The sequence below is a fragment of the Botryllus schlosseri genome, chromosome 11 (assembly GCF_051294905.1).
Source record: "Botryllus schlosseri isolate E-star chromosome 11, Bs_hap1, whole genome shotgun sequence".
In the NCBI taxonomy this organism is placed as follows: Eukaryota; Metazoa; Chordata; class Ascidiacea; order Stolidobranchia; family Styelidae; genus Botryllus; species Botryllus schlosseri.
The window spans coordinates 4958235-4984852 of NC_137246.1; the positions used below are offsets into that span (position 1 = coordinate 4958235).

Consider the following 26618-nt stretch of genomic DNA (forward strand, 5'->3'; position numbering starts at 1 on the left):
GCAGACAGGAGGTCACGAAACAACATCATGTAATGAAGTTTTTATACCGAACAAATATGTTTAATTATGATTCACGGGACCTACAATTTCCAGGATACCTCATTCAGCTCTACCGGGAAATCTGATTACGTAAGCAGATAGGATGAAAAATTGATAGCAACATATATGCAATTCCCGATCATATTGATCGATTCAATATTGAATTATTGAAAATTTTCGGACTACGCGCGTGTATGCGACGTAACGACGAGTCTCATTGACTAGACAGTACAATAAATGTCGGTGATAAGTCACAGCAAACACTACCAAGCTGATTGGCGGTCTAGGGGACGGATCCCCCATAAGTGCGGCTTATCACCCTATGTGGAACCCAGTATCAACGTGTTTTGGAGGTGGGTGACGAAGTGCTGTTTCGGTCCTGGGCCCAGCCATCTCGCTGTCCCAACAGATATATTATGATTTAATGTCTACACATTTCTCCAGCAAGGATAATTGTACACAATAGTATACTTCATTGTTTCCAATGCATCTTTTCGAATGTCGCAGAATGTCGAGAAGAATCGAATGTCATAGAATCGATGCATATTGATTTTTATTGTGAAGCATCACGTACTAGAGGCTTCGTATAAAGCTGTCAAAAAACAGTCTCCTTTCATCTGGTTGCCTGGGCGATGCAAATGAAGGCATCCTGACAATAGCCCAAGAACCATTCAGAAAAAAATAGTTCAAAAACAGCTGTCTTCGATTCCGATGAAATGTGATGAAATGGCACAGCTCAGGAACAAATGCACACGAGTGTGAGAGTGTGAATGCTCAATCCCTTGCGTAACAAACGCTTGCGGTTTGCTGTACTTCTCACCTGCTCCCAGACGACATTCTTACGTCAGAATATCAAACTATGTTACAATGCTACATTCGAGGTGGATTTTGGGGGGTTCCATGACCACGAGCAGAATTAAATTTATATTTTTACATTTCGTAATCAGTACCATCGGTAGTTTTTGACCAATACTATCTATATCAATTTTCGAGCACCGTAAGCCGGTCAAAATTTACCCTAAAATTGCCTTTGGCCAAATGGAAAATGTGACGTAGGCCAATCGCAGTGTGTCGTGAGATTTGCTTGTGCTGCACCATTGTAGGACAGTATGGTCTGATCGTTTTGAAAAACTTATTAAATCAGCCGTTCACCGTTGTTTCTTCAGCCTAAACACGCATGAAGTGTATATGGTTATATATAAGACGTGTAGTTGGATGTGCATTTTTGTAGATTTTTGTTTCTATTCCCCAGTGACACTCCGTGAAGGGCCGTGGTTAAAGTTGGGAAACCGCTGATTTCGGAAAAAGAATGAATTATGGTGATAATTCTAATAGCAGATTTTACAACGTACAGATACTTGATTTTCCATGCATAATGTCCCGAAATATTCCATCTTCTCCTTCGTCAAATCGCAGTTTGTGAAAATCGCTCTCGAACATCTCGTGACACTGATAATAGCCGCAACCTCGCCGTATACATCTGATGTCATCATTCCATCCTCAATTGATAGTTGATCAAGCTAAATAATAAATGTAATGTCTCGGAAGAGATCATTTTGAGTCACATAATCGATTGCTGCAAAGTTTGGCATTCATGTCCTGATCAAATGATAGCCGGCTGATTGGATACAAAACATTCGGCATTAAACGGAAAAAATTGTAAAGGACTTACTTTCCGGCAGTGCCGAAGCGTACCGCAACAGAAAAACCCACTAGTGCAGAAAGCGGGGATCGTCTCACTATCCCAATTTAGGGTATTTTAATTTCACTACCAAAGTCGTGAAAAACGCGCCATCAAGCAGCATACAAAAAAGAAGCATTGGAATTGAAAAGATCGTAGAAACGTCTATGGCCGAATCTTAGCATTTAGATCATAACGACTAGCATTTAATCCAAGTTTATCAACAACAAAAAAAACGACTCGATGACATGATCATTATCTCTTGTGAACTCACTGAGGTGCGATTGATTTGACTTTAAGTAGAGGAACCACTGAAATTGAGACCGCCAACTTGTAGTGCAGAGCAAATATATTTCCAGCATGCAGCTGTTATGTATTTTTCATCTATATCTACCCTCCAATTTGGGAATCTAGAAGTTTCTTTCGTATAGCGTGGGTTTAAGGAGTGCTAACGTGATAAAAAAAAGGCGCCAACTGAACTGAATCGTAAGTATATGGAGATCTGATTTCGTCTGAACAAAAGTTCGTTTAAACTGCTTTAAGCATTCGTGTGTCGATCGCCGTCGAGTTAGGATGTCAGTAGTATAATTAGTCGCTCGTGATTCGCAAAATACCGGAAACAAGAATGTTGTATTTCGGAAGTGAGAAACAGTGTATTTTGAGCTAGCTAGCAGTCGAAAATTGACCTACGGAGCTTCGAAAAAGCGTCATTGTGCGCTTCCCGCGATCGATTTTGAAAACAGGTGTTTTAATGCGAAGTCACCTACATATTCTGCGGAGACAAATGACTATGGTATCCTGTCCACTGAATCACTACGCGAATTGCTTCCTGTGGAACAGGCTGGTCTAGAAGCAATCCGTGAGCGTAAAACAGGTGTTTTAATGCGAAGTGACCTACATATTCTGCGGAGACAAATGACTATGGTATCCTGTCCACTATAGTGGTTGTATCGTGAATTGCTTCGTGTGGAACAGGTTGGTCTAAAAGCAATCGTGAGCGTACACAATACGAACCAAATACAACCGCTCAGCGCAAAACTGACGACAACCGCTCAGCGCAAAACTGACTCACTGTGTTAAGTATATCACGAATCACAGATGTATACATAATGTGTTTATTAGCCACCTGTAATCAAGCTCTTTACAAAAACACGAACAATTTTATCATTCTCATATTTTTTATCACCAAAATAATTCAGATACTGTTCAGTTGAAAAACCTTGAGCTCTTTTAATCAAATATGAAATACAATGATCAGCGCACATATCAGATTTTTTACTTTGAAGCTGTTGCCTGGTAACGGTGAAGTCCTCTGGACCTAGAAACTCGACTATCTGAGGTTTTAGGGGTGGGAAACCAAGTGAATCATGAAAATGAGTGGAGTTATCGCTATATACACACACCCAGTGAGAACCTGGTAACGTTGATTCGTCGTAATTGATGACAACAGCAAATTTCTGGTTATTTGGCTTTTTCGGTAGCTGATCCACAGCGTAAGTCCCTATGAATAGATTTTTCGTGTCAGGATGATTGAAGAGAATATTATTAATCTCATCCGTGTTCATATTTCCACGACCTGTCTTTTCTGGTTCAGTTGTAAGAGGTGTTGGTACTCTTTTAAGCACAGCAATGTCACAGACGTTGGTAGGGGCTTGGAGGTTGTCAAAACCAGGTGTACGGTTCCGGTTTTGTGTAGTTGATAACACCCTAAGCTATTGTCTGGGGTCAAATCAAACACGAACAGAGTATAACCGTTCATATAGTCGGTAGGTGATATATTTAAAGGTGCCTCACCTTCCCACCTCCCTGTCTCAGAAAAGAGCATCATATAACCTTCTAAACCCCCTGATTTTTCGAAATCGAAATGAAATTCTCTGCCTCGTAATTGATTACCACAAACAGCCAATGACATATTCTGAATGTCATAATGTTTAAAGTTGAATGGATTTTTGTTTCTAGCCCCGTTAAACGCTGTGGTTTCAACCAAACCAATTACAATTTTTTTCGGCAAAGTCCCGTTAACTAACTCACGGTCGAGCTTCGTCAGTCCCCCTGCGAATGTATGTGTTGACATTTGAAGACGAGACCATGGATATTTAGCATTCGATTTCTGTAATATCGACTTGTGAGCTAAGCTGACACTCTCTGCAATTTTCATTTGTTTGACATATAGTTCCATATCCGTGATTACAATTTTCACGTCTTCGGTGGTTCCAATAAGGCAGAATTTGTCGTCGTTACATGTGAATCGTAATTTCATATCGACATTATCCAGCATACATCTGGATTGTTCGAAAAGTCCCATTCGAATTTTACCAATCAACTCCAATGCTTTACTACTTTTCGTAAGACCTTTTCGCGTTACATACCCTGTGTTTTCGGCGCCTACAGTATCCATAAATTTTGCGGTGTCTTTGTGGAAGCCCTGGGCACGAATAAAACTGTTAGATCCAGCGGGTGTGTCATTCAACAGTCGATAGATATACGCTTTGTATGCGTGACAATTGTCTGAATTGGTGATTACTTCATTTCCGATAGTTACATCAATTTGTTTGAAAAGAGAATCTAATATATTGTTGACAAATGCTATTTCCGCGGTATCTGCTAAATCTGTTCCATCGTGTTTAGTAAGCTTTAGGCATAATCGTAAGAATGAGTTTTGCAGGTCGATGTATCTGTCTGTTTTAGGTAATGAAATTTCCATTACATTTCCCAGACTGTGTGGTTTAACGATGACATATTGTGAATTCTCTATCGAGGTTTGGGTATGAGGAACACTAAATATATTTAATCCGTTATTATGACATTCGTGGGAATCTTCATGCATCATCATGTTAATCGAAGATGTCCTTCTCTTTGCGGCGTCGCTTCTTAGAAATGCTTGATTTAGTATTTTTCTTTCTTTTTATACCATTGGTGGGTTTCAAAATTCGATCAATAACGCGAGTCCCAGCTTGCTTACTTCTTTTGAGGGCACTGGACTTGATGGAGTGTCCATTCAAAAGATCTCTGGCTATCTCACCCCCGGTACGTAACAATTGTCCGCCAGCGTATTTCACAACAGGGGTCACGAAACGACCAAGAGTTTTAAACAAGCTACCAATACCAGACCCTGTTTGGTGGCCACCAGCGAAATATCCAAATCCATTCCCTGTTTGATTATAATGGTTGTATACCGAGTGACGGTCGCAGGTGTACGCAACTTTCATAATTGTTTTCTAATGTTAAATGTGACTTGGAATGATTGGTTGTCTATATTTATAGGGTCACCAAATTCATTTCTCAGTGAAATACAAACGGAGTGTATTACATCTTGCGATATCGGAAAATAATATGGATTCGTCGATATCCAATTTTGTGACATGGTGTTATTTTGTAACGGGATGACACGAAGTAAATTGGCTAATGTGTCCCCGACCAATCGTGGGTTGATAATATTACAATAGACAATGATGTTAGGTCGCGTGTGACATTGAAATATTTTTCTAGAATACTGCCGGGGTGGATTGTAATATGTATCGGGGTTAGAATTCGGAATAGTTCTCCACTGATTTTCTCTATGTTATAAACAGTATTATACGCAAATCTTTCAGATAAAATCCTATGCATCAACTGTTTCGGGGTAGCATAATTTCCAATAGGGGTAGGGTATGTTCCCAGTAATTGTTGTGAATTACGATACTCCCAAAGTTTTTCATTGCGTTCAATTATAATTTGATTGTTTAACTCAATATTAAAACTCATGTCCATAAGTGAGATTTCATTGCAAATGATAGTCTTGGTAAGGTCGACTGAGAATTCTGCGTGATCACCAGAAATTGTGACGTATGTCATATCGAGTCCACAGCTTTTCGGCGGAATAAAAGACTGACAGTGACAGGTCCTTTTTGAAATTTAATTGGATTACCGAATTTATCACGTAAATATACCCGTATTCGATGAAAGTTGTTTTTCGCCAATGGGAAATAGTATGGTTTATGAAATACACTAGTTTGATTCTGGTTTGGTTCACATGTTACGGTGATGACTCGTAAGAGTGGTTGCAACTGATGACCATGGGGTCGTGGTTGAATCAAATCAGAATAGACATAAATTTGATCGATGCGATCTAATTTCACAGCAGGGGTAAATATGAATTCTATCGGCATAGTGGAATGTGGGGCATGTACGCGCTTAAAAGCTAATTTGCTCAACACGGGGCCAATAGGAGACAATCCATAAGTCTCTATTGATTTCTCGGCGTTAAGGTCTTTCGGTCTTGTAATCATACCCGGGATGTTATTATTTGTCGATATACTTCGCGTGTGTCTAACTCTGTGTGATGGTAAATATCGAAAAGCGATTCTAAACTCGTCATATCCTCGAATGATGAATATTTCACCCATGTAGTATTTTTCAAAAGATTCTAGCATTTCCGCGACATTGTGATAGGACCCTTCCGGAATATAATATTGCTTGACACCTGAATTTTCATCACCAAATCTGAACCCTATAGTATTTCTTGCCACTTCAATCCGGGGTTGAAAATTGTTTTCAAAACTTATTTCAGAAAGACCGACGACGTGTTGCGGCATTTCTAGTTCACTGTAGAGTTCTGTTTCAAAATTTGATGGTGTATTTTCAAAAATTGACATACTAGCATTGGACGGTAAAGTTAACAGCATTTTATTGTATTCTCAGTGCACACGATGTGGAGACGGTTGTGGGAGTAAATACCCTAGACAGCTCGATAACAGCGTTAAATATATTTCGCGATCGGGTTTCACAGAAATTTGATACAATGAAAAAATGATTATTCCGACTAACATAAAAATTTGTACGACAAATACACACTGATTTTTTATTTCAACCTTGAATTCGGTAACGCGACTTGTCGTGGACTGGGAATCCATATTTACAATATAAAACATTACTCAGGGCTTTATATAGTAATCCGAAACCCACGAATTAAATTTTTCGGGGTATCCAGACCATTTGACCAGGTACTCAGTTTTTCCAGCTTTCTTACGTGTAGACAGAATCTTTTCGACGTTGAAAATGTCATTATCAATAATTACAGGTTGAATTTCCTCGCGTTGAAAACGACCGGATATAATTTCGTTTGCATAATCTTTCAGTTGATAACTAACCGGGTCCCGAGAAAAACATTTCGAAATGAAAAATATTTCTTCGCTCCAACCAGCCAATGCTGATTTTACGAATCGCTGTCGTGTTTTTGAAATCCGCACAGGGGTACCAACGGATAGTGTTGGTTGCTTTGGTGTGATATCACCGTATAATCGATGAAAGACATCTTCTTGATTTGAAAAATTAACATCAATTGGAGCACAGCCTATACTGGTATGGTAAGTCAAGTTAAATCCTAGGCACATTTCCGATAAAACATTGATGTAATTTAACGTTTTATTATGTGTAAAGTACCGGAATAGTATCTGTTTCACACTTCTGATGGCACGCTCGGATATAGACGCCTTCAATTCGCTATGTGTGAAAAAGTGTTTTACTCCGTTCTGTTTTAAAAAACTCTGGAAGGAGCGGTTTGTAAACTCAGTCCCCTGATCGGTCTGAATGATGTGTGGTTTAATTTGTGTAAAGATTTCTTTGAAACATCGAATAACACCCTTTGCAGATTTATCTCGAAGCGGGAAAAGATATAGAAATTTACTGAATATGTCCACAACCAATAAGATGTATTTGAAACCAGCATTTTCCGTTGCTAGGTTTTCCATGTGCATGAGGTCAGCTTGATATTGGACACCTAAACCCGATGTAATTACTTTTGGACGTTGAAACTTCTGTCGCACAGGAAAGTGTCTGGTATAGGCCTCGCGTCGCCTAAGAAAGTCCTTTACCGCAGCTTTATTGCGCCCCCTGCCGAATACATACGCACCACGATAGCTACCGGGTTGATCCGGAGCGAAATATTCAGTAAACGCTCCATTTGAATCGCGACGGAGTCTTGATAGACCGCCCCCTTTTCGTTGTGACATGGGGCGAAGGGATTTTAGTTCTGGGTCTAGCAGGTGACTGGTTCGGTACGGGGATCTTTGAAGATTCAGGTTTGATTTTTATCATATGTCGTAACGCCTCCAATTCAGCATTAGAAAACAGGTTAGGTTGAACTGGTACATCAATTTTCATTGGTTGATTCAAAACATCGTGTCTGTTCTGGAACCGGTTCAACGCATCGTTATATAACGCCAATTTTTTATCCCGTGGAATATCCATTTGTAATATTTCATATATACGTTTATCGATGTCTGAATTCAGTTTTTGAATGTCGACATGCTTGAGTGGATTCGGCGAGACGTAAATTTTCTTGAAATGTGTCATTTCTTAAATAAATTCCCGAGTAATCCTGTAACTACTGGTAGTATACTTGATATTAGAGACATAAACATCCCACCATGTTGATTTACAAGAGTCTTTTTACGCCGCAATGAAACGTCTTTACTGGTAAGCTTCCTCAAGACGTTCCTATGGCAACACAAGCGTTTTCTCTGGGACGCTGTTAGCGGTATATTTCCGTGTAATAAATTTTTCGCACACTCACAAATACAACGTATTAGACCGTCACTAGCCCCAGATAAAATCTCCTTGCGTATCGCGGGTTTAGCTTGATGCAAGAATGCTAATGTTGGCAAATGCTCTCTTGTTCTACGCGGAATCGGAGTCATTTTGAAACCAGAACAGCGTACACTCCGGTATTTATACCGGTTGAGTGTAAATAGTCAATGTTTCACCCGGAAATATATTGGTCATGACCCGTCTATCATCGGGGCACTCTTGGGTGAGATCCAGAAACAAATACGAATGAGCCCTCTTGACAGCGTCTCTATAACATTCTGTTAGAAACTTAGACTTTGGGTACATCTGACGCCCCAATACGGATATTTGATTTTGATCTCTGGGATTTTTAAACAGACAGACATACATAGCTGATAGACTGAGGTCGCGAGCCCCTTTGCCCTGATGATGGAAATTCTGTGTGCAGAACGCTATTGATTTGGCCCCGTGGTGAGATATACGTATAAAGTATTCTACCAATTTTTCTGTCTGAGTCATAAAATCATCAACTATTATCAATACGTCCTCATTATTTGATTTAAGATCTTCCAAAATCTCCAATCCATTGTAAAATTCAACCCCTGGCATGGTCTCAAAAATACTCTGATAATTATTATAACAGTACACGATTCTGGAAACGTTAGGTTTGATCATTGAGGCTGCATTCTTGATCAGTCTAGTTATGAAAGTGGTTTTACCACTGCGAGATGGTCCGGATAGGATGAACGAGAAAGGATGCTTCAATTCCATGTTGCTGTTTATTCAAACTAGAAAAACGAATGTATTTATATATATATCACGAGTCTGCGGACTGGGAGAATCCACTGTTGTATTCATCTTCAAGTGGGATGTATAGTCCCAGCAAAGTTCGATTCAGTAGTTTCCCGCGTGTCACAAAGTCCTCATCACTGGCTTGTAATTTCGTCAGGGGTAGTTGCAAGATCACGAAGGCTTTTTGAAGGTCGTCGAGCAGTTGTTCCCAGTCTAGATATGAAATGATATTAGAGTTGTGTCGGAAAGTTATTTGTGAAAATGTCTATCATGAGTACACAAAATCATACATGCTATCTCACCTTGGGAGCATTGTTCTAAATCATGGCGTTGGCTTGAAATGCATTGATTGTAGAATTCATTCGACATATCATGTCTCAAATACATGTCGACGACTTGAATGCGATCGTGATACCGGCGTAGTGTCTTGTCATGTAGTTGATCCAGGTTGGAATGTTGCAGTATAGATTTTAAGTAGTTAGTAGCCATCTGTAAAACAAAAACACAAATACATTAACCATCCGAGCACAAAACTGGTCTTTAACCCGGTTAGATATTACATTTGAACACTTAAAATTGATAAGCATTATCACTAAACAGCAAAATATCACAAATTGGGATCGGCACAGTTATAGTTATCGGGGAAGCCATCATTTCTCAATTCAGAAGGTTGTGTTCCAGCATCACTGCTTTCCGAATCTGAATGAGATCGTTTTCGAGAGTTGGCGGCACGATGGTCGTCGAGAAAAAACTGCAACGAACGTCCACGCATACAATTCTTGAAGTTGGCTCTTTTTTCCTCCCGATCGAAAAGTGGGATCCAAGTCCTGGTTTTACCCAAAACGACATAATTTGTCAGCTTGGCTCGATTGAAAATGTCTTGGTGATCACTCGGTAGCTTGCGGTCTGGGAATCGGAGCTGTAGTAATGCTTCCGTGCATATTTCGCGAATAGAGTTCCATCTTTGCTCGAGCTGATTCAAGCGCTCTCTGTAATGGCGGTCGGATATCGTACCGGTGAGTGGTTCGTCCTGGGTCCCGACAATAGAGTGTTGTGTTAAATCCTGTTCCAATCCAATAGTTTGCTTATGCAAAGTATCCAGATCTAACTCTATTAAAACAGATTTGATGAAAGAACTTGCACTATTCATCTGCGAAAAACAAGAAAAAACATGATCAGAAATATACAAAAGCAACTACGCATTACAGATTCAATGGAATAGTGGAGACACCGTCGTCCAGAACATGACGCTTGGCGTAAAAATAAGACAAGGTATCGCGATGCTGCTGGTACGTGTAAATACCGTTATTATGAACTCTGAAACCTCTATTATAACCTCCCATAGGTTTTTGAGATGTCAATACTTCAAGGAATGTTTCAAAATTTATTTGACCAGATTTCTGAAGACCTTTCGAGGCGTACTTTTGTTTTGGACCATCACAAAAGTAATTTTTTGATTGGAGACCACAAAATGCAGTACCGTCCTCGTATTCGACCTTGAACAAACCGGGTTGCCGTAGAAAGTATGCATAAACATCTTTACAGCATTGTCTTGTTCTATCGAATGAGATTGGGTTGGACAGGAACTCATTTCTATGTTGGTCACAAAAATAGCGCGGGAACCATTTTTCATAATTCAGATAAAATTCAGATCTTTTTTCTGGGATTAGCATATCATCGAAAGAAGCTGAATGCCCCACGTAAATCGAGTCAGTATCGCACATTAAGGAAGTCCATTTCCTGTCGTCAAAGTACGTACAGAGACAGTCGTAAAAAAACGATAGTAACTGTTCCTTCGCGTATTGATAGACGAACCACCCGACATGAATACAGGTATTCCATTTTATTTTTTTAGGCCTTTTGGTCACTTCGTATAAACTCGAGTTCAACTCTTCTACATTCACAAAAAACGGATCATTGACATTTCTCTGCAATTGACTTTTATCACAAAAACTGGTTCGTTTAAATTTGGCGGGGTTCATTATCATCTTCTCATATATCACATTCCCAGAAAGCTTATGAGTCAAGGCAATAATTTCCTTGTCCGGGTCCCGATCCCCTAGGCGTCTAGCGTCAGAGACAGTTTTTGCGAATCCGTCAAAACAAGTTGATTTTGTAAACTCGATTGCCTCATATACCCGTGAAACTATGAGACCATGCTCTATATACCATTTTATCAATGTCGACGACAAAAGAATTCTCTGGCCAAAGTAAGATGCAACCAACATACGTGTTGGTGTTGGTAATAGGTTGTGATCAATAGCAAATTGCTTCATGTGACCTTTCAAGTCGTTACGTGAGACAAGGGTGTTTTTGAATATTGGACACAGTTCAGAAAAATATCTTTTCAAATGGGAAGGAGTGTAAATATCAACCAATAAAGCCCCAAAGAACGTTCCATCTAACACCATTTCAATCAACTTATGAGCTGTTAGTGACTTGTTGCGAATCAATCGAGGTCGAACACTGTTTATAAATTGAGCGATTTCCGAGTTTTCACGTTTTGAGATATCCCAGTGACATTCCCACATCGTGATAACACGATGCCCTAAGCTTCTGTAATATGAATGTACACGTTCTGTTCGTTCTCGACGCACGGGGTCGTCATATGCAAAGCGACATTTACTGTGAGAATGGAAAAAACAACCCAGAAATGATAACACAACGCCTCGACCTGATGAGTCACGGTAGAAGGCATCTGCAGGGTACCCCTTGGAGCCTATCCTTACTTCTGACCCGTTGAAAGCATGGTGGAGATGTACACCATGAACATGAGAATAGTACTGTATCCATTCATGTGCTTTATGACCAAAGGTAGGAGCAGTCTTGACCGGTTTAAATTTAGAACACTCATTATCAAGGCTTTTCCAATGAATGGGATAGCCTGCTGGTGACGCAATCGATACTGCGCGTAAGTACATCGAGTTGCAATCCATTCCTGTTATATACTGTGTTATTTCCGCGTCTTTACCATAGAAAAGTTGTTTTATGCGAGTTTCCCCCCTTTTTTGATATCTATTGAAGATAATTGAGGGGCCACCGACAAGATTTTCACGAAAAAGTAAAGCAAGATCTTTATGCTTTTCACTGAACAAGGTGAAGTACCTTGGAATGGAATTGAATATATGCCTCGAAACAACACCGGGTAGCGAGACAGCTTCTTTAAATATATCCACATTAAATTGAGACTTGAAAGAGTCGAATTGCTTTTCTAACCCTTCAATGAAGTAGTGAGTGTCAATTGCATTGTACCATTTTAGATAGTCACGAAGCGATGTCATATTATGATCATTCCAAACCTTGAGACAGTTTTCATAATCAGCTTTCGATATATTACAACGTTTTATCGAGCTATAAAATGACTGATGATTCGGGAGCATAGGGTAATCTAACAGTTCAATACTAGTTAGAAATTCATATGGAAAATGACCCTTTGCACCACTACATTTGAACGCTTTCAGATATTTTTCATAAGAAAAACCAGGTGCCAAGTAATTGACGATATCGAGGAAACGAAGTCTGTTCGTAGTTAGCGAGAGAAATGTGTTACCACGCTTCAAAACACTCAAGTTTTCATCAACGAGAAAACACAGTAAGTACACCTTAAGACAGTTCAAGTCGTATCTACCACCATTAAAAGATATAACTGGTATTTGCCTTAGGTAGCGCATGAATTCATCTTGTAAACGTTCCAATGGTAAAGGCTTGTCTGAGGGGTCTAATACTTTCATCTGTGCGATTTTAGATTCAAACAAATCTAGATATTGACGGTATTCAACTAGCAACAGACTGAAGGATCGACTCTGAATTGTATGAAAAATCTCTACCATCTCTTCACACAACTGATTTGGGTCACCATTCGAAACAATTACCTGTGGTTCCAAATACCCGTCTACATTTGATGATATACTAACCGAAATTGGAATATGCTTCCACTCGTAAGTTGTTTTGGCAGAGGGGTCGAACTCACATTGTTGAAACATACTCTCGATATCGAAGGCGATCCGATATTTGAAAAAACGTAAATGATTTGGGACAATTACGCCTTCAATCTCCATTCGTTCAAATACCGTCAAAGGTGGTCTATATATCCCGCCGGGAAATATCTCGACAGGTTCAGACACGCAGTTGTGTCTGGTCAATTCATATTCAAGATTGAAAAATTTTCCACAAGATTCACAATGATAGCTTTCGAGGTATCTGTTGACCCGAGTTATCAAGCAAGCATGAGAATTTTCGAGGTGTAAATAAACAGGAGTGCCTACATAAGTACTACGTCGGACAGCAATAGCTTTACCATCGGTCTTACGATAGACAGATATAGCTACATCAAACAATGTCTCGATGTCAGGTAACATCTCAAAAGTTACACCACCAACAACGTTCACACCATAAACTTGGGTATACTGTTGAGCCAATGATTTCGCGTCACGATCGAGTGAGTGCCCAATGCAACGAAATACACACAGATTATCATCATACCGATGACGATTTTTATCGTAAAGTAGTGTCAAGACACATTTCGATTTTGTAAGCCACAGAGGAAGTTTTACATCAGAACACCCTATCAATAACCGATCGCTAGGGAATACGTAAAACTGTATATTTGTTAGACAAACAGGTTGTGATTTAGTATCTGGTCGAGCTTTACGCAATACATCAAATGCAGTTTCCAAATTAATGGATTCTACAAAATTTTCAAACTGTATCAATGACGAAATAGCCAATGGCATATCCAGAACACGATCGATATTTGACGATGCATGAAAATAACGATATCTCAGAGTCTCGGTGTGGTATAGAATACACCCATATGAATAGTTGATTTTGAATCTATTTGATTCAGAGAAGAATATCGCTTCGATGTCCTCGTAAACAGCCGAGAGTTGACGATTTATAATCCGAATATTGTACACCACTCGAGATCTGCCTATATTTGCTACATACGATTTTATGGCTTGCCAGTTCTGTGTTAAAATTTCTTGACGTTCATCACCAATATCTGGTGGAAATTCATCTTCCTCACGGATACGGTGTCTTCTGCGACGGCTCATCTGTAACATTGTATTCGATTTCAATTTCACACTCTGTATTCTAGTAATTAACGAGATAGTAATACTTACTTATATTTTTTCTTGAAATCTTGCGTTCTTTTTCACCTGGTAAGCAAAGAAACAACCTTCCTCAAATTATGTTCACCAACTTGAGGTAGTACAAACAGATAACTTACCGATGGAATAAGTTCTTTGATTGAACTTGGTTCTTCTCTTTCTCTGTTTCAATGAAGCAGGAAAACATCACGTTAACACAGACTTTAGTTTTTGAATTAGATCAGTGTATACTTACACGTGTATTGGTAAGATGTCCACGAGCGCAAATTTCACATCCTCTCGCTGCGGCGGCCAGGTGGAAAAGACCGATTTGGCTGCGTCGAGATTAATCTAGTGCGAGCACCATCTAGTGTTCACGATTTGATCGTTTGTAAGCCTATTATCTGTAATTTCATACACAGCACATGAACATTCACATTCACACAATAAATACATTTCACTGAATCACAAATTATATTTCAAGGTGGTTCTAATTGTTAAGAGCTGGTTCAGGAATTGGTTGGTTGCATCGTTCAGTTGGTTTTGAATCTGATCAAGATCACTGCGTTCAATAGCCGAAGCTAATAGCTTTTTTATTTCAAGAATGATTTTCTGCAGGGAAGGTTTCTTCTTTTCTGTAAGGGAGTCAATTAAACCTAGAATCAGGCCTAGGTGTGGTCTGACCACTTCAAGAGTCTTGAGATGGTCTCGAATTTTGTTGGCGGTGTACAGACATATCTTCTCCTCTTGTCGTCTCCCTCTCGATGTCTTCGGCCGATCTTCACCCTCGCCGAGTTTCACCTGGTTAAGAACCAAAGTTTTTGGTTTCGATTTAAAGAGACATATCTTTTTACACGGAGGTGGACTGGTTTGTTGCGAGGTTGTGGGTACATCTCGCTTTCTAGAACTTGATGGTTTCTCGATTGGGATCTGTGGTTTCGGTAGACCGGAAAATAACCTTCGAGAGGTCGTCGGTTTTTCAGATGGTACCGCGGTTCGAACTCTAGATTTTGGGAAAATCTTACGAGGAGTTGCCGGTTTCTCAACTGGTAACACAGCTGAAGTTGTCGGTTCATCTGGAAGGGGTAAGTTCGAGCGCGAGGTTGTCGGGTTGTCAACCGCAACTTGGTTCGAACCACGTGATTCGAGCCACGCCTGTAGTGTGATGTCACGGTGAGGCGGTTGGTTTTCGATAGGGGTCGTGGAATCACACTCAACGACCTCTGTCGTTGAAGTAACGAGGTCTTCGGGTAGGAGAGCCTCCAAAATATCCGCGTCTTCTTCAAATTGCAGTTCAAAAGAATTAGGTTCATACCCGAGGGAATTAAATCTGTTCAACTGAGCCTGAGCCATGATTAACACAAATTAAAATCGAGGTAGACTGATCGACGGATGATGTTCGGTATGAGCGAGTGGGATTTACCAGTTTACTGAGGACCTATTTATTCAAAACTACTTCCTCTTTCCCGCCATGCGCTCCTTCTTCCTATTTGGTATCGTATCACTCTGTTTATTATAACAACCTTTTATTCATTCTTTCCGAAGTATGATCACTTAATTACCGGAATTTTTACAGTTTCTATTGTCAGTAACTACACAATATGGACTCAACTCATACCCGAGTGATTATAGAAAATTATCTACTTCACCATCACCATTTACCTGTCGCTGATTTGGGCGAAACAGAACAGTTGGTTCACGATATCGTTGATTTATACATATCGGATCAAATTGTTGAGAGCATCGAAAAATGTGATTTCACATCACTAACCAACGCGATTCTGGGATACGGTGTGGACTGGAATGGTGTTATGTGTATTGTAGCGATCGCAGCTATGAAAAGTGATGTTCATACTATCTCATTGTACACAGATGCATCATCGAAATTCTTGAATACACACTTTATCTCACTGACAAATGATTGGGTATGCTGAATTTCAGACTACACAATCATAAAACTATCACTATGATTTTATTTACAGAATTCCTGCAAGGATTATTTCAAACCAAGTCTGTTCAGGCGATTCATCAAACTTCTAAACCGAGTAACTACGCCTTTATGGTCACGTGACTAGGTCTATAAAATACGGTAACCCCGCGACAATGATCATTATCTGGACATCATGGCAATGGAGAGTATACAAGGATTGACCATTGGAAAATCATCGGACCTGCGACTTGCAGTAAAGTTTGTTTCCTCCCCGAAAAAGGGACTCGTTAGTAGTTACCTGAAAGGTGTATTTATAGACAACGAGAACAATACTATACCCTTCACTTGTTTCAACCAAGAACTGTTCAAAGCTATCGAAAAAGCTTTTAGAAAACGCAAGCGACTACTCATCAAAACAGCCTGGGCTCGACTCGATAAGTTTACAGGGGAACCTACTTTGCTACTAGGTCGGAGTTCGTCTGTTACTATTCATGGCAGATCAAAACACACCCCAGACGAATACGCCGCTGTAAGCTGTAACACCATAGGCAGCGAAAAATATATCTCAATCAATGCGATATGTACCGACCACGAGGAAAAATCCATCCCCGTCAATGGCGAAGACCTCAAACTACATAGTTCTACGTTAAGCGATGACACCGGAACTGTCAAACTCGATCAATGGACCTCGCCTGGTTTAAAAAAAGGGAGAAAGTATGCACTAACGCGCGTCAAAAATCAGGATGGAAGATTAACGATTGACCAATTAACTCGAATTCTAGAGTTACAAGAATGATATGTATGTGTGTCTACTGTTTCACAATACACAATGGTTGATGCATATTTTCGTGTCATATGTGATTCGTGATATACTTAACACAGTGAGTCAGTTTTGCGCTGAGCGGTTGTCGTCAGTTTTGCGCTGAGCGGTTGTATTTGGTTCGTATTGTGTACGCTCACGATTGCTTTTAGACCAACCTGTTCCACACGAAGCAATTCACGATACAACCACTATGGTGGACAGGATACCATAGTCATTTGTCTCCGCAGAATATGTAGGTCACTTCGCATTAAAACACCTGTTTTACGCTCACGGATTGCTTCTAGACCAGCCTGTTCCACAGGAAGCAATTCGCGTAGTGATTCAGTGGACAGGATACCATAGTCATTTGTCTCCGCAGAATATGTAGGTGACTTCGCATTAAAACACCTGTTTTCAAAATCGATCGCGGGAAGCGCACAATGACGCTTTTTCGAAGCTCCGTAGGTCGATTTTCGACTGCTAGCTAGCTCAAAATACACTGTTTCTCACTTCCGAAATACAACATTCTTGTTTCCGGTATTTTGCGAATCACGAGCGACTAATTATACTACTGATGTCTCATCAGGAATTCATATATTGACTCGCCCAATTGACTTCGCGTAGTAATGACAAGTTTTTTTTCAGGTCGACAATTCTACCTGCCAAAGTCAAAATACCATTTTTAAATGTCAGGCCTCGCGTTTACAATACTCCTTTCTATCAGATGCTCTCATCGCAATCGTTCCAGCGATAAATCGAAAATCAACACAAACCGCAACAGCTACAACAAACTCTAAAGTAGTAGCTCCCAAAGTGGACGGCACCGCATCCTGGGGGCGTTCGCGCAAGTGAAGGCAGTGCTGGCCATGAAGTCATAAGTGACCATAAAATTGGGTGGTGATAACAATAGGGGCGGTGTAGGTTTAGAAGGCATCTGTTGTGCAGTGATAAAACGACTTATAAAAAAGCAACCAAATACGCAGTAAAATGCAAAATCGATAACGTCAAGTCAATTTTCGGTCATCGGTCTATTCCAGTGGTTCTCAAACGGGGGCCAGTGAAGCATTTTGAGGGGGTCCGCGAAGCCTCTAAATTTGTAAAACGATTGACAGCCTGATTTTATTGTATTTTTAATTAGGAAAAGCATGAGCCAGTTTCGCTTCATAATAGCAAAAACGGTAAGACTCACATCATTGAAATGGTCGTCTGAGATGAAAAATCCGGCTGTACAAACTCATTTTAATTGTCAGATTGCCAATAGCTTGCTGGTGCAAACATATTGCTGTTTAAAGATGTTTTGTTAGGGTTTGTGGAAAAATGAAATATCGGAGATAGCAAGGTCGAACAGGTCGAACTTCGAGAAATTTGCAAAACCGTTTGTATTTGGAGTTGTCAGTCTCAGCAAATTAGTAAACGGTCGTTTGAAATAGAAATTCCTGAATTTTCTTCCGAGTCTGTCTCAATGAAGAAATTGAATCCTCTGCACGAAATACATTTTCTCCTATGATATAACCACTAAATAATTTCAATATGAGATGCTCGAGAGAAATGGGACTAGGACGTGATATGCTCATTAAAAACTCCACCGAAAGCAGTCGTCGGAAGCGTTACGCGTCAATATTACATTAGCCACCAATATATCTTTGTGGAAATGGATTTTCAGCACTCACTCATTCACATCAAATCAACGACACTGATTTTCAAGACTAGCTGAAAAATTCCCTTCGAAAAAGTCTACCCAATTTCTATATATAGTGTGCTGTTATTTAAAAAAAATCATTTTGTGGCTGTTTATCACTATAGTCTATACATTTACTATTATCACACGACAGTTGACGGTTGCACGATAATTGAGCTAATATTGAACGAAAACTTGACGGGGTCCGCGGGGGTCCGTGATGGTACAGAAGGGGTCCACGAAGACAAAAAGGTTGAGAACCACTGGTCTATTCAATCAGCTGTGCCGGGAGAATTGATTGTTACTTGACAATGAGGATCGTCCCCTTCCATGGACTGTCACAGGCGGCAGGATTTCTAAAAATTGTTGTTAGACATGCGACTCCTGTTTTTTTCACCCAGATCTGGGTTTTTGAGCATCACCTGGGTTTCTGGGTGTTTGTCTTTGAAATCTTGTGTTTTTTTTTCAACATCATGTTCATCAGGTCAATTTTACGCTCGGAAAATACTTATTAGATTAGTAAAATCACAATGTCGTAAGCTGTACATACTTCAGTTCGCCAGTTGTCGGTGGTTTTCGCTGTTATTGTAGCGGCAGAGTTTTGAGAGAATGTTTCACTACTAAAATGAGAGGCCTTGCGATGCGATGGAGCTTCATTGGAAACTGTCGCAGAAAGTTACTGTATAGGGCAACTCATTGGAACTGTCGTCTCAGAATTCAAAACGATTTAGGATTTGAATGCTAGTATAGCAGTTGGTTATCGGCACATTCGAATATACCCTGAAAGTCATGTTTGGCAGTTTATTTTCGACTAAACATGCCGCTGCCGCATTATCACAGATGAAAGTGATTGTGCCAGGATTAATCAATCGAAAGCTACTTTTGAATTGGTCAAGTCACTCAAAATACCCGAAAATCACCCTCGGAGATTGGGAATGACATTGTTTGCAGTATTGGTGCCGCGCACCGATTGTTTCATAGCAATGCGTCGAGAGAAAAACGACATATTTTTGTAGGATTTGCAGTGTTTACAGAGCCTAATTTATTGTGTAAACTGTGTTAATTTTAATATCAAGGGCTAAAACTTGGTTCTATGACTGTATAACTGTAATGAATCACTCTCGGTTTTCCAGTTTCACAGCTATCGCATGGAAATTGGAGTAAAATATAGGATCTGTGTGTTTCCGGCTTTATTTAGTGTGCACATCTGGGTTTTTTCCGAAATATCCCAGGGCCATCCCTGAGTGAGGTTCATTGTGGGCTCTGGAAGCAACGCGAAGTGTTTGGAAAGTTATTGCTGCACTGAGAGGCCCGATGAAAGGGAAATTGCCTTGCTGGATTTTGCTCTACGTTTCAAATCATCGAGGATTTTTCACAGTGCTGCGCCCGCGACCATGACATCGGACATGACGTTATGGTTCCGAGAAAAGATATCGCTTATACTTATACATATTCTCCAAAGTTTATGAGACGAATGTATCCGGTCTTGGTAACGATGAAAACTGAGGTTAAAAGTTAAAATGGCACTTTCCGGATTCTGTTTGTTTTGAGGTATTTATGGTGTTTGTAGACTACTGCGTGGTAATTTACACCTGGCCGATACTCTTCTTTTTATTCCGTAACTGCCGACTTAACGGCCCACTTCTAGGCTTTTTGTTCGACACCGCTTACGCGGATGAGATGGCGAGGAGGGGCCTATAAAAGATAGATGGATAGACTCAGTGATACGCCTGTATTGAACCAAAATTTAGCAAGACGTGAACTTTTCCAATTGTCAAGCTTGCCTGAGCTTTACATCGGTACAGATCGCATAGGCTATCCGATTTTTGTAGAAGAAAACAGCAATCATCCCGTAAAACTGGAAAATGATGTGAGCATTTGTTTATTTATTTATTCTAATTAGAAATCATTACCGGATAATAAATCCATTCAGTAAAGTTCCAAGCATGAAATGATTGAGGCGCTGATTACATTGCAGATAAATTATGAGTTCAATCGTTCTTGGTAAGGGTTGGCCAACCTTTTCTGCCAACGCGATGAGATTCACAACCATCACGCAGGCCACTTGAATGTTCATGTCCTATTTTAGTACGGTAGCTCCTTCGATAGGAGCGAACCGGATTAGGTAGCGGTAAAAATAGGACTTATATGATCATGCATCAAAATCTATAACTATTATGACATGAAAACTCTGTAGGGTTGTTCGGAAATAACTTTCTTCTGGATTCCAGCCATTCACTGATTAAATTGGTAGGTTACCCTGAAAAACGCTGCACACCGAATTTGATTCAATTGTAACCAGTATAAGCCGTCACAGAGCCCATTCATATTAGCACCTCATTCATCCTCTCGCTCATATAGTTTGTTTGTTTGTGGTATTCACGGTGTTTGTCGACTGCTGTGGTCATTTACACCAGGCCGATATTCTTCATATTTTCCGTAACTGCCGACTTATAGCACGGCCCACCTCTAGGCTTTTTGTAAGACACCGCTGATGCGGATGAGGTGGCGAGGAGGAGCCTAGGTAAACCTCCAACACTTAGGTATCGGAATTCGGAAGTCGACCTCGGTCGGACTCGAACCCGCACCCATTGGTGTTGCAGCCGCTGATATAGTCGATGTAAACTACTTTTTTTGTTGACGAAGTCACTGAAATCTGGCAATCTACTGCGTACAAAAGGTTTTAACTACGTTTCACCTTAGTTATGTTACAGGCAACCATACTTCAGTGTCTGATGACTAGGGCAATTTTTTTTTTGACATGACAAAAAAGTCAAAATTAGGTCAAAATTGTAGCGTTAGGTCAAAATTTGTCAAAATTGTTTACAAAGTCAAACATTTTTTGACCTCCGCATTTCGTTTAATTGTATCGTAGATTTTGCGCTGTCGGTGAACTTATCATTTGATATTTTACAGCTTGTAGCCTACTTTATAGGCCTACCGTTGTAAACGGACCATCGGCTGCTCATTGTGAATCATAAATGGTCAAATGAAACAAATAGTGACATGGTTTTATGGTCAACGTACCGCAATATCCTAGCTGAAGCAAGACTGCTTGGACATTGCATGGTTCTTATATCAAGAAGCGCAAGCTGAAAAATTGTGATATAGGCAACACTGTCAGAATGAAGCAACACGGTTTGTCACCAGCAGTGTGCACATAACTTGAGTGTTGTCAGCCAACAAATGCTGTTGTTGAACGTTCTTTCTCCGTTCTTGGCAAGCTACGTAGTAAGGACAGACACTTTCTACCCATTGTACTACAACAAATTTTAATTATTTCCACCAGAATGCGTAATGTAACTACTGGAAATCTTCATAGGGCCAGATTTCGTTAAAATACTAGTTTTTCATGTAAAAATCTGTCAGTTTTTGAGCCAAAAACGTTTTTTCAGGCCAATCTACTTTGTAAGGACAGACAGTTCCAACCAGAAATGAAGATAAGTAGTAAAATTTTAACATTATATGCGAAAACACCTAATTTGCATACGTGAGGTCAAAATTTGGTCAAATTTCAGTTTTTTTAGGTCAAAAAAAGTTAAAATATAGATTTTTTAGGTCAAAATCTTACGTGTTTTAGGTAAAAAAAAATTGCCCTACTGATGACTTAAATCAAATACACTACAGTTAAAATATCGCCCGTTGTACCAATTTTAACCTCGCCATTATTATTAGTATTGTTGCGTCATTTGTCGGCAGATTTTCGCGATCTACCGGGGGTCCGGGATTGGCTTGGCGATCTGTTGTTGGATCGGTAGATTGCGATCACCATACTAGCGAGCATAGTCGTGATCTAAACAATCACCATGCAAGCTACATGAACTAAACTTACAGATAGATCGTTGTCCTTACATCCAGTGCAGAAATCGGACAGCTTCCGTGTCGTCAACTCGCAGTCTTTGAAATCGAACTCTTTACAACCGATGGACTTGAGTGTACATGCGATTTCGTGGTAAGTGTCGGGTGGCATTTTGGCATCGGATATTTCCAGTCTTGAGTCCTGTAAAATTGATTTTCTCCGTCATGTACGACTGTTTTACAAATACAGTGTTGATTATCGCAGATTTATATCAATATTCATCCGAACAGCCTGACAGACTAACACATTAATTATTAGACTGGACATTGGACATGCTCGACGACTGTGGATATCAAGCGGGGTACTGTTCCACACTGCAGGTCCGATATATTGATAGAGCGACGATCTTTGACATCACACAACTAGAGAAACTTGGTCTTTAATGAGATGCACACGATTTCCAATCTGCATTTATTCATGGGGCGCAATATTTATTGCCTCCGCTCTCTGCATTTGTACCGATGGACTCAGATCGCAAGGACAGGGCCATTCCGCGTGATCTTTGACCAAGGTTCTCTAACGCCGGCGATCTTCTTGGAATCGCTGTTATTGTTGGCGATAACATATCTGCCATGGCGTGTCTTTTTGGCGCCGTAAAGCTGATACCCAATAGTCCCTTCAGCCGTTGGTAGCATACACGGATACAGTTAGATTCAATACTGTACATCATGCGTATTGTTATTCAGGCCTATTCTTTATTTTGATTTATCAAGAGGCGGTCACTTAACAATTAGGAACTACTGAAACCGTATATCGTGCTAAGCGCGATAAAAATCACAAGTTGCATACATATATGCTCAAAAATACTAAACACCTTATGGTAATTTACGTAAAATTTCGGAAAATTGTGGGGGCAAGGCCCCTTTCGTCCCCCCTGCTGACTACGTCAGTGGCTTCGGTGTGCAACACCGGCAGCCCGTCAACAGATGATGCCATATCGAAACTGTGATGGGAATGATGATTTAATGAGTGTCAGATGGAACCAGACTGGCCTGTAGTCCCTAACGCTATAGAACAGCTCACAGTTCCGTGATAATTTTGTTTCTTGAAACTGGATTTGCCTCTTCTAGCAAATATTCGACACCAGTAAAACCCAAAGGTATCTCGCATTTTCCGAGTTGTAAATAGGTTGACCAGCGACAAAACTGTTCGTTTTTTTTTAATTTATGGCCAATAATTTAGAATCATATTAGTATTACGACTTACTGAAACTTGACTTTCCTCGCAGCTCATCCTGAAATAATGTAGTTTCTCCTCGGACAGAAGGCAGTTAACGAATCGCAGAGTACTGCATTTGGTGGCTTTGACGACAGCTGCGAGCTCTGTATACGCGTCCAAAGGCAATGTACGATCGTAAATGCATAGCTCCTGAAGCTGCATGGGAATAAAATTTAACAATATATTTTGCAACATGAGACTGTTTGGTGTGGGTTTCGAAACGTTGGCCCAATTTAGACCTGGATAAATACCAGTATGTGACTCGCCTATAAGTCCGTTGGTTATGATCGACGTAATTCCGTTTCAAAAGTTTATGTCGCTGGACTTGAGAAAGTCATTCTTTGCCTAATTTATGCCTATTGCCAGTCATGCAAGTTTTCCCTATAGAAACATGTCTATGTGCGGCCAGTTCACATTGTGGAGATAAATGAGGAATCGAAGTATGGTTTTGGACATTGATTTTCTAGTAGCGTAGCTTTCTTGTAGCTTTCTAAAGAAAGATTCATTCTCATACAAGGTCTGTGAAGATAAAGAAATACGGTGCAACTTGATGAGCTTGTTAAGAAGTAGAATCCGTAAAAAGAGCTTTCGAGAGGAGCTGTATGCGTTTGCAGCTGCCTGCAAGTAGCAGTAGGGGTCTTAGCTTTCCCGTGGCCACTTACTGGCCACATATTTTTCTGTGGCCGGCCACGAATATCTCGTGGAAGGCCATGAAAAAGCGTTGTCTTGTCGCCAATCACAGTAAATTTTACGGCCGGCCATACGAATTCATCGTAACCGGCCACGAGTCCACGGCCAGTTCGTGATTTTGGCGCATCTAGTTTTATCAAAATCCACCCATTGCATCCAATTTATCTATCTATACTCGAGTAGATCTTCTTCATTTGCACTATACGAACGTGCTAATGGCTTGGTTTGTAGACGAATTCCACTAACATCGCACGTACATAAGTTACATTACCACTTTATTGAGTAGTTCGTGAATGGGTTCAGAATTACCACGGCTTTGCACATGTTTGCGTTCTGTGTTCGCGGTAGAAATGACTTGAATTCCTTCTGACTGGTAAAAAATAACTCTGGGGCGGTATGCTGTAAACCAGGGGTCGGCAACCTTTTGGTAGTCGCGGGCCAAATTTCGGGTGTACAACTTCTTGGCGGGCCGGAATTTTCTTAGTACTATATTAGTAGTATAGTAGATCGGTCGTGATATGCCCTTTTTTGCATGGGGCTCTTATGGGCGCGGCGGTGAGGTGCCTGAAAACTCGTGGTGGTGATGGCACCCTTTTAGACCCCCTTCCGCTGGTGAGGTGCCATGGGTTCTTATGGACGCGGTCGTGATTCGTACTTTCGGGTATAGGCTGCGGCGGTGACTCGTATTGAAAACTCGGGGTGGTGACTCGTACTTTCAGACCCCCATTGTGGCAGTGAGTCGTAATGGGTTCTTATGGACGCGGTCGTGATTCGTACTTTCGGGTATAGGCTGCGGCGGTGACTCGTATTGAAAACTCGTGGTCGTGATTCGTACTTTCGGGTATAGGCTGCGGCGGTGACTCGTATTGAAAACTCGGGGTCGTGATTCGTACTTTCAGGTATAGGCTGCGGCGGTGAATCGTATTGAAATACTCGTGTTGGTGAGTCGTATTTTCAGGTATAGGCTGCGGCGGTGATTCGCCTGTCGTGTATTCTTACAGAGTCTCTGCTGATTCACCATGTGTTCTTATGGGCGTGGCGGTGATTCGTAATTTCGAGTATAGACATCTCTCGCGCGGTGTTGAATATGTATCAAGTAAATAGTCACGTGATTGGTACTTAGTTATTGTGTATTTCGCAAATTATTATATATGACCAATTTGAAGTAATCCCAACGTTTACGGTGAGTGCGACAATGATATATCGTTATTCTTCTGGGTGCGGCGATGATTCGTACTTTCGGGTATAGACCGCGGCGGCATGTCGTACTTTCAGCAAAAAAGGTGTGGAATAGTTTACAAAATCTTGGAATCACTCGCAGAATTATATTTTGGTAATTATTTTGTCACAGAGCCGGCGTAGACGGTGATTCCAATACCAACAATAACCGTGCACACAAACTAACACTTCAAAAAGGTGTGAAATATTTGTAAAATGCTACGATCACTCACAAGATAATGTCCCAGACATAGCCATCATTCGTGACTTGATGTTACATACATACCAATCGCTCACAAGGTAATATTTTGATAGTTTGGCACGGAACTTGATTTCACTCGTAAGATTTATTAAGTAACGAATAACAGACCGCCAGTGTCGGTAACTTGAACAGCGACAAATTGTCACTTATTTCCGCTCTAACCCTAATCCTTTGTGAAGTGAACGCTTATTCAAAAGGCTGTGATATAATTTTAAAATCCAACGACCACTCACCGGATAATGCTTCAGACATAGCAATCCCTCTTACCCGCTCACAAGGTAATATTTCGGTAATTAGTTTGTCACAGAACCGTCGCAGGCGGTGATTCGAAAACCAACAATTTGTCACTTGCCCGCGATCGCTATATCTTTCACGCCTCCAGAATAGTGGCTGACTTTCGTTGCGTGATAAGGTCCATGAAAATATTCAATCAATGTGTTAGTTTATCAACTTGAAATGAAACTCACTACACAAATCAAGTTGATTCGTATCTGAATGTTTTAAATCGGTACAACTCTAATCCTTTGACAAATCCCTTTAACGCGTTTTTGTTGAATCGAACGTACCCTGAATATTACTGACACCAACATTCAGTCGCATCGAATTATTCGCACATTCCGCGCCGCTGTTTCACACCTATAGAATCAATACCAACTAGCTCAATGAGAATCAAGAATCACAAGTATGCACGTACAATAATTATATTCAATACTGAGAAATCAAACACTTAACAAAAAACACGCAACTAATCATTTGCCAACTCTAGCATTACCAAAAAATTCAGGTATTGTTGATTGAAAATCCTTGAGTCAT

At 40.4% G+C, this 26618-nt stretch overlaps 2 protein-coding genes and 1 long non-coding RNA gene across 4 annotated transcripts in view; all 3 read right to left on the minus strand.

Annotated features, from left to right (window-relative positions):
- LOC145450967 (uncharacterized) overlaps window positions 1-24706 on the minus strand; it is a 43810-nt gene extending 19104 nt beyond the window's left edge. The window contains exons 1-3 of one of the 2 annotated variants that reach the window (XM_080329463.1): window positions 23624-24703; window positions 22391-22558; window positions 1392-1559 (exon numbers count right to left, since the gene is read on the minus strand). In XM_080329463.1, coding sequence (XP_080185589.1) covers window positions 1392-1559; window positions 22391-22558; window positions 23624-23830 — 543 coding nt within the window. In that variant the 5' untranslated portion in view covers window positions 23831-24703. Of the gene's footprint in view, window positions 1-1391; window positions 1560-22390; window positions 22559-23623 lie in introns of both variants that reach the window. The other variant, XM_080329462.1, reaches the window with a different exon arrangement.
- Window positions 9032-10330, minus strand: LOC145451029 (uncharacterized). The gene is made up of 2 exons (XM_080329515.1): window positions 9361-10330; window positions 9032-9271 (listed from the first exon to the last, which is right to left on the minus strand). The coding sequence occupies exons 1-2, from the start codon at window positions 9545-9547 to the stop codon at window positions 9084-9086; spliced, it is 375 nt and encodes a 124-aa protein (XP_080185641.1). The 5' UTR covers window positions 9548-10330; the 3' UTR covers window positions 9032-9083.
- On the minus strand, window positions 12215-14485 carry LOC145451115 (uncharacterized). Its single transcript, XR_013918691.1, has 4 exons — window positions 14405-14485; window positions 14289-14331; window positions 14182-14217; window positions 12215-14112 (listed from the first exon to the last, which is right to left on the minus strand). It is a non-coding gene; the product is annotated as an uncharacterized LOC145451115 (long non-coding RNA).
- Window positions 24707-26618: the final 1912 nt, after the last annotated feature.